Source organism: Helicoverpa armigera, chromosome 19 (assembly GCF_030705265.1).
Source record: "Helicoverpa armigera isolate CAAS_96S chromosome 19, ASM3070526v1, whole genome shotgun sequence".
Taxonomy (NCBI): domain Eukaryota; kingdom Metazoa; phylum Arthropoda; class Insecta; order Lepidoptera; family Noctuidae; genus Helicoverpa; species Helicoverpa armigera.
The window spans coordinates 7451525-7464734 of record NC_087138.1 but is presented as its reverse complement, the minus strand read 5'-3'; the positions used below and the strand labels follow the sequence as shown (position 1 = coordinate 7464734).

At 34.5% G+C, this 13210-nt stretch overlaps 1 protein-coding gene across 3 annotated transcripts in view; it reads left to right on the top strand.

Moving 5' to 3' along the window:
• Positions 1-13210, top strand: part of LOC110373280 (synaptotagmin-6) — a 110314-nt gene that overhangs the window by 64598 nt on the left and 32506 nt on the right. For all 3 annotated transcript variants that reach the window (XM_049841271.2, XM_049841270.2, XM_049841268.2), the window contains exon 5: positions 6900-7022. In XM_049841271.2, the coding sequence (XP_049697228.1) occupies positions 6900-7022 (123 nt within the window). The remainder of the gene's footprint in view (positions 1-6899; positions 7023-13210) is intronic.

Here is a 13210-nt window from a genome sequence, read left to right as displayed (position 1 = left end):
TGTCTTTGCCGAGTATTTTTCGCCGGTTCTCTGAATTTTTTGCTCGTAATTATACTACTGTTTTACACTTTTTGTATTTCAGAACTCTTTGGCTTAAAATAAAAGAGATTCGTGTGTTGCAAGCCTGTAATTAAAATCTGGAATTCGGCTGTCTCTTTTTTTAATGAGTGCCAGTGTTTTTTGAAGAGTTATATATTTTTTTATGAGGAGTCGACATGTTTGTTTTGTTTTTACTAAATATTATTATAAAGCTACAGACTTTGTTTGTTTTTCTTTATAAAGCGCAAAATTCTGAATTTACTGAAAACGTATTTCAGTGTTTGACAGCCTATTACATATATTTATACGGTTGCGTGGAGAAGCTCGCAAGGAAAAGCGGGTGAAACCGCTGAATCATGTTAAGCTTATAAAGTTGGAACATTAGATCCAGTTGTAATATACACAGATTTTTGAAATACATAACGTTTCACGTACTCTTAAATCCTAAGCTCTTACAGTATTTAATGATACTACAATACTACATTATAATAACATATTATGAAAAATAAAGGGTCAAAAAAATATTTTTAAACAGAGCTTATAATATTGCGTTTGTACAAAAAAACAGTAGGTAATGTTATGACGAGAAAGTTAAATATTTTGTTATGATATACGTAATGAATATGTTTTCATACATCACCCGAGTTATTATTATAAATGTACATTATTTTATACAAAATGTTAGCTTATTATTCTTGAACATATTGCTTACATAAAGCTTATATGAAATTATTAAACCAGTTTATAACTTTCATGAATTTACAGTTTGAAATTCATAGATGGACTGATGTTAAAAAAAACAGTATTGAAAAGAAAACGTGAGTCCGTAATTGGCCAGCAGATATCATTGAAGTTTATAAAACTTTTTTTTAGTAAAAGATTGAGTTAAGCTAGTTAGTTAGGAAAACTTCAATGTAAAAGTTTTTTTCACAAGGTATAGAAGATTCATAGTTATTTTTATTACTTTGTATGTTTTATGTCCAATTACGCAAGCTTGGTTATTTAATCAATATATTACTTCTGCCTGGTTATAAAGTCTTAGAAAGACTGTTACTAATGAGATGGCAGTAGAAAGAATTATTGTCTACTTATCCCTACCATCGAACAAAAAAAAAAACAATCAAATACAAAATAATGACCAACTTTTTCAAATAAAAGCAAGTCTGTAACATTGATTGTCCAAAGATGAACTTTACACAACCTTTTCATTATAGAATCACTTTCTAACAATATTAACACACTAGCCGTTTTCCTGCGGTTTCACCCGCGTCCCGTGGTAACTACTGCCCGTACCGGGATAAAATATAGCCTATGTTACTCGTGGATAATGTAGCTTTCGAATGGTGAAAGAATTTTTAAAAACGGTCCAGTAGTTTTTGAGCCTTTTCATTACAAACAAACAAACAGACAAAAGTTTTCCTCTTTATAATATTAGTATAGATTACGCAATTCATATCAATACTAAATGCATTGTACCAACATTGTCTTTAGGGCTGTCACTGTGACGTCACACATTGTCACTACAATGAGGTACTAAATTAACTTCATTGTTCTCACGTAGATTGTCAACGGCTGTCATACTCAGACATGCCATTTCCACATGATTTCCGAAGCGCAGGGCTGTCAACGCAGTTGTTATTTTAGCTTGGGGACCGCAGAATATTTTTAACACGCTTTTGCTTCACTTGTAACTAATATTGTATGAAAATCTTGGAAACTTAATTTGACCCACTTCCCGGTCTCCCCAAGATGGCTGTCTGGCTATTTGTAATGCACCCCTATAAAAAGGCTGTAAAATGAAAGCAATTGCTGTCAGGAATGTGAAAAAAGTCACATGACTTAAATCCAATATGGAGGTCATCCAAGATGGTGAATTGGCTATTTGAAATGCACCTCCATGACATGGGTATTAAATGAAAGGGTTTGTTAAGAAGAAAAATAAAAAGTATAAAATAAAATCATAGTTCAAAAACTGAACGCTTTAAAAAAAACTGTTTGTATTTTGAGATGGCCAAGACAGAGCGCAGTGGAACCCCAGTAAGGCCCACCAAGGCTAAAGCCTGCCGGGGCTGCGGGATGTTCGAAAGACTTACCGTGGCGCTGGTACATAAAGGGCTTAAGAAGGAACATGATGTGTTTTAGAGCGCGGTGGAAGAAGAAGAGATGAACATACTCTAGAAAGAAGATGTGGCATCCCTATACCATTCGAGAAGGCTAGTTGTAATAAAGAGCTCTTTGCTTTTACGAAATGGTTATTTTTTTCGCTGACATAAGAATAATGGTTTCGTAGGAGGTTTGATTTATATGGCATACCGGTAAGGAGTTCTGTTTGTCGGTTTCCTTTTTTGTGTGAGAGTATTAATCGTAGGTCTGGCTTTACTAAATACACTATTTTATTTACAGTTAAAAATCATCTATGTAGGATCAATTATTCGTAGAATTCAGTAGAAATTCGTTGTCCGATTACGGAATTACAATTACACAATTTGTGACTGAATGATCTAACGTCTCGTACGTACATTTATAAAAATATAATGAAATGAAATGAAATGAAATGAAATGAAATGAAATGAAATGAAATGAAATTGTTTATTTTGCAAGTTGGACATTACATCACTTTTACACGTCATTTTAAGAACGCTGAGGCCGGCATTTCCTAACTGACTGATCCCTGAGAAGAAACGCCGAAACAAACTCAAGGGTCATAGTCTCTTTTAAAGTCCAAACATGTTATAAATGAAATAATTATATGTGAGTGTCACCATGTACGCGGTCTGGAATGGCCTTTTGAGGAAAGAGCCACATCAGGCTGGAGCTGACCAGTCCCAACAGACGGCACGCATGCATCAGTCGTCGTGTAGCTCAACCATATCTTAGGGAGCTCAACGACCTGTCACACGACGATACCAGATCTGCAGAACATTTGCGTAGGCCATTTAAAAATACTCAAACCCGCCAGACAGTATTTATGTTATAAGGATATATAATGTTGCTCGCATACACGATACTCACATTCACAATAATAATAATAAAAAAATACAATTATAACATATAAATGTCAATAAAAGAATGTCATTAATAAAAGTTATCTGATGATAATAATATTTAAATGTCAAAAGTAACAATACACAGGCATTTAAAAAGATATCACTCACTAAGCGAGCAGCTCATTCCCAAGCTTCTTTATCATTTAAATAATCAGATATTTTGTAATATCCTTTTTTCAAGAGTTTGGATTTTATATGATTTTTAAATTTCCTGATAGGTAAGTCACGAACCGCTTTGGGAAGTTTATTGTAAAAGCGTATACATTGACCCATGAACGAGTTGCTTACTCTTTGGAGGCGAGTAGCATGTACAGCGAGATTATGTTTATTCCTAGTATTTATGCTATGAACATCAGACATTTGAACAAAGTTAGAAATGTTTTTACGAACGTACATTAAATTTTCAAAAATATATTGAGAGGCAACAGTCAGAATGTTTATTTCTTTGAATTTCTCTCTGAGAGAAACTTTTGGGCCCAGATTATAAATGGCTCGAACAGCTCTTTTCTGTAGAATAAATATAGTTTCAACATCCGCACAGTTTCCCCAAAGGAGAATCCCATACGTCATTGAACTATGAAAGTAACTAAAATAAACTATTCTGGCTGTGTCCACATCGGTGATAAGTCGGATCTTTTTAATAGCATAGGCGGCTGAACTAAGCCTTCCTGACAATTTAACTATATGTGGGCCCCATTGGAGTTTGGAATCAACGGTCAAACCAAGAAATACCGTTGACTCAACAGGCTTCAACTCTACTCCATTTAGTTGTACATTCTTAACTATAACTTCCAGACGTTCCTATTAAGATTTCTAGAACTTTACTATGGCAGATATTCCCATGATCACAACCATAGCTTCGGCAGGTAATAACCATTCCTATTACCAGAGGCTAAGTTACCTCCCTCCCCCATAGAAATAGGCGTCATTAAACCCCCCTCAATCAGAGTCAGTTATTGAATGGTCCCGTCACAGCTCCGATAATAATGAGGCGATGGAAATTGAGTTGTCACTCGTTAGATATAAGGTCGATAGTCCCGTGTCGGTTTTAATGAGAGAAGTTGGTAACGGGCTTTTTTAAAAAGGTTGTGTTTTTTTATGAGTTCAGAAAAGGAGGAGGTTCTCAGTTTGAGCTGGGTGTACGTATGTAGATATAAGCATGATTATCTCACGTTAGGCTGAACTGATTTTGGTGCCGTTTTCACTACAGTCTTTATAAGACTAAGGAGAAGGTTTTAGGCATATTATTAAAGTCGGTTTTATTTTTTCGTAAAAAGTTTTTTAAGCATGAGTTCCCCGCGGTTTCACCTGCATGCTGAGGTATTTACTTGCTGTACCTGGATAAAAAGAAGCCTATTTCCTTTCTTAGACCTTAGAATATCTAGGTACCAAATTGCATTATAATTGGCTCACTTGTTTTCGCGTGTATTTATAATTATATACATGTTTAAACGTTTTTTGTCAGTTTTCAGCAATAATAGACATACAATACTATCAATGATTGTATCAATGAAATATTTACATATTCCATCATTGGTTGTCAAAACTGTGAATATCATTGTTGAATAATACCAGTTGAATTGCAGTTAGCATAACCAAACAGTTTGATAGGTGACTGGTTCTATTTAACTATGCGTTGTTTGTGGCGAATACTGATTAGTTAAAACAGAAATCTGGTTACAGTTAAATTAATGAATTTACTTATTGGGGTGAATAAGTGGATTGTAAGTATGTGAGGACTTAGTTTAATAGGTATGTGTGTGTATTGGTTAAGTGAAATTACGTGTTTGATATAGTCAAGAGGTTAAGAAACTTTCCGTCGCACCACAGAAACTTTTAAACTTCTGTTGAACACTTGTCTAAACAAATGGCAGATTATGACATTGAAATAAGGTCCTTTTTGCAGCCACAGTTTTGTAGACAAGTAATTAATAGATGTTTAAGTTTTTGTGGTAAGGCTGTAAGTGTTTATGAGCTCTAAAATAAAATAATTAGTGCAATATCTGCAAAATTGAATTTTATTTTGAAACGCATTTTAATTCAGTTCTAAATTATTTACCAAAAAATAACTTACGTAATTGAGTATTTACTCACTTTTTTATTTGAATGAAAAAATTAAAAGGAAATCTCAGAGGCATTTTTCAATAATTTTACCTTGAGCGATAGGAATCAGGAAACAATTTTGGCAAGAAAGCACAAAGAATTGTTTAGTTCAAAAGTTGAAGGAAAATGTAACTGCTTCATTATAAAAGGAGGTCGTTAAACTGTTTTCACAAAACCCCTTGTGATTTGCTTATGCTTCTCTCGGTTATATTTATTTATTTTTATCCTGGCTATCACAAATACAACAAATTATTAAAAGTAAGTCAAATAATACTTTGTTGGCAAGGGTTTACATATATTCTAATCTTAATGACCCTTTTTCCCGATTGTTGAAAACCGTAAAATATGGAAAGTAGTTTTTGGATTTGTCACAAGCAGACAGACAAGACATCACGATTCACGATAGATGACGAAGACTCTTTGATTCGTTGAAATATGTAAAATTAACTGTTAAAAAGACGTCAAAGATATTTAAAAAAAACACGATTTCTCTAAGACATACCCATAGGTCGTATTTTCTAGCTAAAACCTACTGCTCATAATTTAGCATAAGGACTCAAACTAAAAGCGGATCTCAGTAAAAAAAATATATAAAAATGGACCATATTTCATTCCATATCATATAGCAGTTGGATTTCAAATTATATTCGCTACGTGGTACGAATACATATGTATGTTTTTATTTAAATTAATGCGTGGAGGTTTTACTCTGATTTTCAGGAGGCGAAAAATATTACGTTCTGTGTGTAGAGGGATCATTTTAATAACTTTTTTGGAACATTCGTAGTTTTAATTATATTGCCTACGGATATGGTATGTGTACTGGTATTTTTTTGCTGAAAGGTTGTTATGTGTTTTTTTGAAGTAAAATGGACATGAAAAAAAAAGTAAATGGTATACAAAATATTCCCCTTTGTATAGATAAATATACCCATGTAATTGTACGTAAAAAATGTTTTCCGTATGAAATAATCTAAAGTATTTTTTTTCAAAAAATCCTGATGACAGGGTTTGAAAACAGAAAACGTAAATTACGTTCTTTTTACGATAAATTACACTCGATAGCTTTATTAGGCCACCGTTTTATTATAAGTCTATTTAAAGGTTTTCAATAAAATTACCTTCTGAGCGAAGGATCACGGTCTATTGAATATTTTTATTGGTCCCGTTAAAATTTAACAGCCCAGTTTAAAACGTAAATTACGTTTTGTAGTTCGAGGTTAAATTGGTTGTTAAATGGGTCTTTTTACTGCCTTTGATAGGGATTGAGGGTTATTAACATTGTTTGTTTAACTTGTATTAGGAACTGATAAATGGAGGGCTCTTGTTGCTCCTGATTGTTTGAACGCGAATTGTTTTTAGTGTCTTTATAATTTGATATTGGAGTTTGGTTGTACTTTTAGGTTCTAGGATATCGGGACTTTATTAAATATCGAGACAATTTTCACACACGTTCGGTTAGGTGCTAACATGACTGATAAACTTAGATAAAACAGATATTGTAGTTTTAAATTTAAATTATAACAACCAGACGACAGCTAATTCAATTCTTGTCGCACCATGTTATTTTTAAATTATTAAATTAACAACCGCAATAAGTTTGACAACTTCTTATACACATATATAGGCATAATTTATATTAAGAAGGATGCAATTCTAGTCAACCCTTTAAACTTTCATCACAATACTAATATAATGCTATTGTTACAGCCGGAGCTATATAAGAACGAGCTAGTGCGTCAATCATCAACCGACAGCGCGGAGTTGGAGTTCTGCGGCAAGCTGCACTTCGCTCTCAAGTACGATCAGGAAGTAGAGGCTCTGGTTGTCAAGGTAAGAGAAAGATGATTAGAGATGATGAAAGAAAGGTGACAAAAACGAAACAAAGGTGACAAAATGGTGGTTTACTAGAATATAAATGTAAATACATAGATACATTGTATGAAACCTATCTCCCGTTCAGCATCATGCTGGGATCCTATTGGTTAAACCTAATGTTTGTGGAGTATATTCATATTTAAAGCTTCCACCCAATATTTTGCCCGCGATCTACTTCGCGCAAATGTATGTATGTATAAAAAAATATTTATTTTCATATCGGACCGGTAATTCTTGATATCCGATCTACTGGTACTTTTTTTAAACAATGGCTTAAAACTTGTTTTTTCATAAAATACACATTACAAAATAATTCAACCACACATTACAAACTGGAGCACTGACTTGTAATGTAAATGTAACATAATACTGTATTTCGTAATAATACGCAAGTTTCACAAATTAATGAACAAAAACCCGAAACCAAGTAACACAGTAAACAACATTACATATATTAAGGTGCTACAGAAGGCTTAATTAGCCAATTAAAACTAACTAGCAATGTACTAAGTAGTAAGATATAATCGTAAAGGGTTGAGCTACTATAACGTCTTTCTTACCATGTTAAACAGTAAAGTAAGTAGTGGGTTATTAAGGGTGTTTCAGAGGGAGTCGCCTTTTTCATTTAAAAAATAAGAACAAGTGTTTTTAGAGAACTAGCTTTCATTTATTTTATTTCATTCATTTAACATTCCGCGCATCTGGGTATGACTTAGTCCTTACCTTATTCTATATCTAGGCTATTTAACTCTAGTAGTTCATCAAAATAACGCGTTCTAGAAAAGAACCAAAAAAACATTTCAGCTTAATAATATTATAGACTAGCTTCTGCCCGCGACTTCGTACGCGGATCCTGTCCCTTATGCCAGCGACGGGGTTAGCAAAATCAAAGATCTGAATCGTCTGATATTGAATTTTAAGGGCCGGTGACTTGTAAACAACGGAATACGCATAGCCATTAGAAACGTTCCATATATTTAATTTTTGTACTTCAACGGCAAAAGCACAGCAGACTAAACAAAACGCTGAGAACTGAAGCGCAATAGGCGTGACCATAGGGATAAAAGTAGTGATTCTAATTAGTCCGCATTTATGTTGTGTGTGGCAAAAATATTACACGTATTATTACGTAAAAAAAAATTAAATGTTACTGAGACGACAAAGTCGTGATGACTTAGTGGAAGTTGTGGTGGTTTAGTGGGTAGAGAACCAATCTCTCAAGTATGAGAGTGCGTCTTTGATTCCAGGTCTGGCAAGTACCTGCCAATGCAACTTTTCTAAGTTCGTATGTACTTTCTATGTATGTATATTTTGGATACCAGTGACCGTTATTTGGAGGGGATGTTAAACTGTAGGTTCCGGCTGTCATTGAACATTCTTGGCAGTCATTATGGGTAGTCAGAAGCCAGTAAATCTGACCAGTTTTACCAAGGGGCGTAGGGTTGAGCGGTTAACCGGTTTGTGGATAGGTGCCTCGTGGTAAGTGACCCACAGGGAGCGCGTAATCTGCGTTTGAAATCCGCCGAGGTATCCTCACACTTCAGCCGCTCATGTCCCTGTTGCCCTCCTAGTCTCCACCTGCCATTTTTACATGTATCTAATACATTGTCATCGGCAGGTGCCATAGTTCCCGTAGTTTCCCCATTCCTAGTCCATTAGCATCCCATCACAATAGCCCCAGTAGTATTCATCGACAGTTAGCAATGGTATAGCACAGAACCGGGGATTGACTTTTTTTTTTAACGACGTCCACCGGGGATTGTCCTTGGGTTCATTTCTATAGTGTATAAAGGGATAATCGTCGGTTTTGTGTCACCATTTCATTAAAGTTGTCTCAAAAGGGCTTCAGCATGTTGGCTTCGGCGTCACGTTTGCCTCCCGAAAATTCGGAATTCTGTAGTCCCGAGGTCTGGAAGAGACATACAAAATAATAATGATATATATATAATGCAACAAATTCGGAGAGTGGGGGCTCGTGACGCCACGTCTGGGTATGTAAAATTTGTACTAAGCAGTGACTTAACACAAAATTCAAGCGTGTTATATCTTCGTTATTGTCTTGTTTGTGTGAGAGAGAAAAGACAAAATACGTGTCCATTATTTTAGGGTTATCTAAAAGACGGACTAATTACTTTTTTTGATTCACCATACCTATTTCATATCATTCATTTCTATACATTTCAAGTGTAATATTGCTCTTGAAGTTCCACATCAGGTGTTCCAGATCTTCGATGTTTATACGTCAACAGAGAGTGCTTATCAGATTGAACAACTTTTGCTAAAACGTCATACCTCTATATGCTATAGTCTAGCTGGGCCCCTGGAGTTCCACATCAGGTGTTTTAGATCTTCAATTTGTATAAGTCAATAGAAAGTGCTTATCAAATTGAACAACTTTTGCTAAAACGTCATACCTGTATATGGTATAGAGAAGCTGGGCTCTTGGGGTTCCACATCAGGTATTCCAGATCTTCAAATTTATTATCTCAGCTGAAAATGCTCATCATATGAAACAATTTTTGCCATGGCACCATTTTTGTATCTCTTATAGTTTTGTTGGTCTGTTGGTGTTCTGCATCAGGTCTTCAAGTTTCGAAGATAAGTTATAGCCTATATGTTGACCAGGCTTAATACTGACACAACAAAGAAAAAATCATTGAAATCGGTTCAGTAGTTCCGAAGATTAGCGTGTACAAACAAACAGACATACAGACATACAGACATACAGACAAACAGACAGAATTTTTTTTTTGGATTTGTGCTCCATTACTGTTTCTAAACCCCACCCAATTATTATTTTTTTAATATATTCAATGTACAGACACAGTTTTTTTACAGATTTATTATATGTATAGATTGTGATAATTTTATTGCATTGTAAAGAGAACATATTATGACTAAGTGCCTATGCCTACCTGCACCGGAACACCAACTATAACGTTATCTGGTCGTTTCTTTAATATGCCAAGAAAGGATAAGGTATTTCAATTGACTTTCTCAAAGTAAAAGAAAACTATCAAACTATTGGGTACCTACCTGTTATTTCACAGGATATAATTCTATCGCCAGTAACTTAGTTATAAAGAGCTTAAGAATCGATCGACGCAAGGGGCTTAGTCAGTTCTCAGCATCAAAGTATAGACAGACCTTAGGAAGTACGAAGAATTTTATTAATATTTATACTTTTATTACAAAACCGTAAAGTTTATTTGTATGCTTGAACGCACTAGTTGCAGGAACTACTCAATTTGAAAAAATATTTAAGAGTAAGATAGTTTGCCCGGGTATTAAAGTACCTACCTACGTTACCTAAGAAATTGACATGACAACCAATATAGAAAAATAGAGTGTCTTCTCATTTTGACTACAGTATAAAGTCGATAATAATACTTCTGACAAACTGTCTCCCTATTTATATTTCTTAATAGCTTTCCTGATTGAATAAGCAAAAGATATTTTTATAGAGTTATAAGTGGAAAACAGTTTTTTTACAAACGACAAGCCGTAGAAAAATAATTAAATTAAGTGAGGTTCAATCACTCGCGAATCTATTTCCATTGCAAAATACTTTTCTGTAATTGAGTAAAAACAGCGTTGACCTTGGATTATGATAAAGAAAAGCAAATGACAGGACTATTGCAGCCAATTTTCAGCTGCCAATTTTTTTTAAAGAAAATTTTGATTTCAGTCTAACTTTTTAGGCGGTCTGATACCGGCTAAGTACCTGAATCTTTGCGTGCGCATAACTTTCATCTTCATATTGATTTATGAGTTTAGTGGTGATAGATCGCATGACGTTCCGCATGACGAGAACCGCGTGAAAGCTGAGAGAGACAAAACAAATGAATCTCGACTTAGCACACGAGGTATACGGCTATCGTTGTACCGATTGTCGTGAGGGTCAATAAATGATCTACTAGACAAGAGCCTTGAGCAACATCTTAGCAGGATCTCTTAAGGCGTCTGGGTGAAAGGACTTTTTTAAAAGGTACTTGAAACGGCGTCTCTGAGGCCCTCTTGGACCCTTTTTCTTCTATTTGTCATTTCCCGGTCTGAAATCTGAGAAAGGTTAGATTTTCTCCTCTTTTACCAAACTACTGCAAATCTTTTGAAACATGGATTAGATTAAATTAGGTACGACACACTTTGTATATTATAACTAGGTGTTAAATATACAATTGTATATACACAATTAAAATACCACAAAAGTACCATTTACATAATCTACTCTAATGATTGTTTAATACATAACTCGCTTTAATATAAAACCCCAAACATTGCAGTACCTAAACATATGCAGACATGCTGTAATTGAAGTGTGTACATCACCTTAATGTAATAAAAACAAGCGAGTTAACAAGAAAATTCACCGAGCTAACCAAATTATTTAATAAGCCTATTACAATATATTGAGTTAATTAAACACTAATACGTAACACTTGAACCTGATTGTGAGAATTTAATGCCTTAGCTTCAGAGGCCAATGACGTTAAATTAGAGGTCGTTCACCCCAATTCAGGCCCGGAGCTTGGAAACCGCGGAACACCCGAGACGGTAGTTAATTTGTATCAATCTTGTGACTAATGGTTTGAACAATATTTGTTTAGCTAAGTTGTTGTTCTAAATTGAATTATGTAGCTTGGTAATATTACACTGTTTGGCTTAGAAACGCAATTTATAATAGAGGATCTAATTACTTGCCTCCGTGTCAAATAAGTAAAATCAGTCTAGCCATTTCTCAGCTATGTACGGGTCGGCTTCCAGTCTAACCAGATGCAGCTGAGTAGTAGTATTTTACAAGGAGCGACTGCCTACCTGACCTCCTCAACCCAGTTACTCGGGCAACCTAATAAGTAAAATAATGAAAGTTATAACAAAGAAAGATTGTAAAAAATAACTCAATAGCAGTCTTAACTAAATCGTCTCCGACCTCATTCTTAGTCCAATCAACGAAAATTTTAGGTCAACGAGTATAAACTTTCTGATTCGACACGATTTACTTTTTTTCATCAGTGCCCAAATGATTTCCAATTCAGGTTACAGGATATTTAGGCCAACTTTTGTGAAAGTAAGATTTAGAGCACCCGCATATTGCAGACTAAACAGTCGGCCGCATGCGTTTTATTTTACGGAATTGAAGACGCATTACATAATATACACAGTAAATAAAAAATATTCAAAATCAAATAATCAATTTTTGGCAAAAATAAAAACATGAAAATCTTGATTCTTTAATAAAACTACTTTTACATGGTCACTGGCAGACCTGCTGATTAAGTAATATTATTATAACCGCGATAAAATTCGTAAAAGTAGTTTTATTTAAATGTCTAATATTCGCGTTAGTGTCAGAAATCAATAAATCTTGATTCTACTCGATCTGATACCGGCCAAATCCCTGATCTCTGTAATGTGCGTACTACCATTCATCTGCAAGCTTATTTATGATCCCAAAAAACTATCGGCCGACTAAAAGTTTGCAGTATGCAGCTACTCTTATATAGAAAAAAATCAGTAAGGAGTTTAATTAAATCCGTGTAGGTCATGACCTTTGAGATTGTTGAACCTTATTGAACTTGGGTACAATATTTACGAAAATAATGTGTTTGTCAATGCTTGGTGAAGTGTGAACATTTGTATGTAAAAGGGACTGTTTATGTTTACTTAACGATTTTCTTCCGCGTTCTGTTGTGTCTTTGTGGGGTGTAAATAGGATTTGAGTCGATTTACTTTTGTCTTGTAAATAGGCTATCTATAGACATAGATGGATCAGATTGGTTTGAAGTTATTTTTACGATGGGCCGTAATACCTACTTGTAAAATATTAAGGCAGACTTGCAACAAACTTTGAGGAATATTAGGGCGTGTACAACAGCGGCAGTGGTACCGTAATGTATATTTAAAAAAAATGCGTACTGGAAAAAATCTAGTTCAATTTGGAATTTGCATTCAGAAAGTTAATAACATACCTGTCTCCCTAAATGAATATTCAAATTATCCCGGATAGCCACGTAGGAACAGTTTTGAAATATTACCACTCTAAATTCGCACACTGGCACTTCAGATTAATTGCTTGATGAAAGATTTTGATGATCTCCGCATTTGTTTTGGAGATAGCAACAACAATTAATTAAGTAAACCTA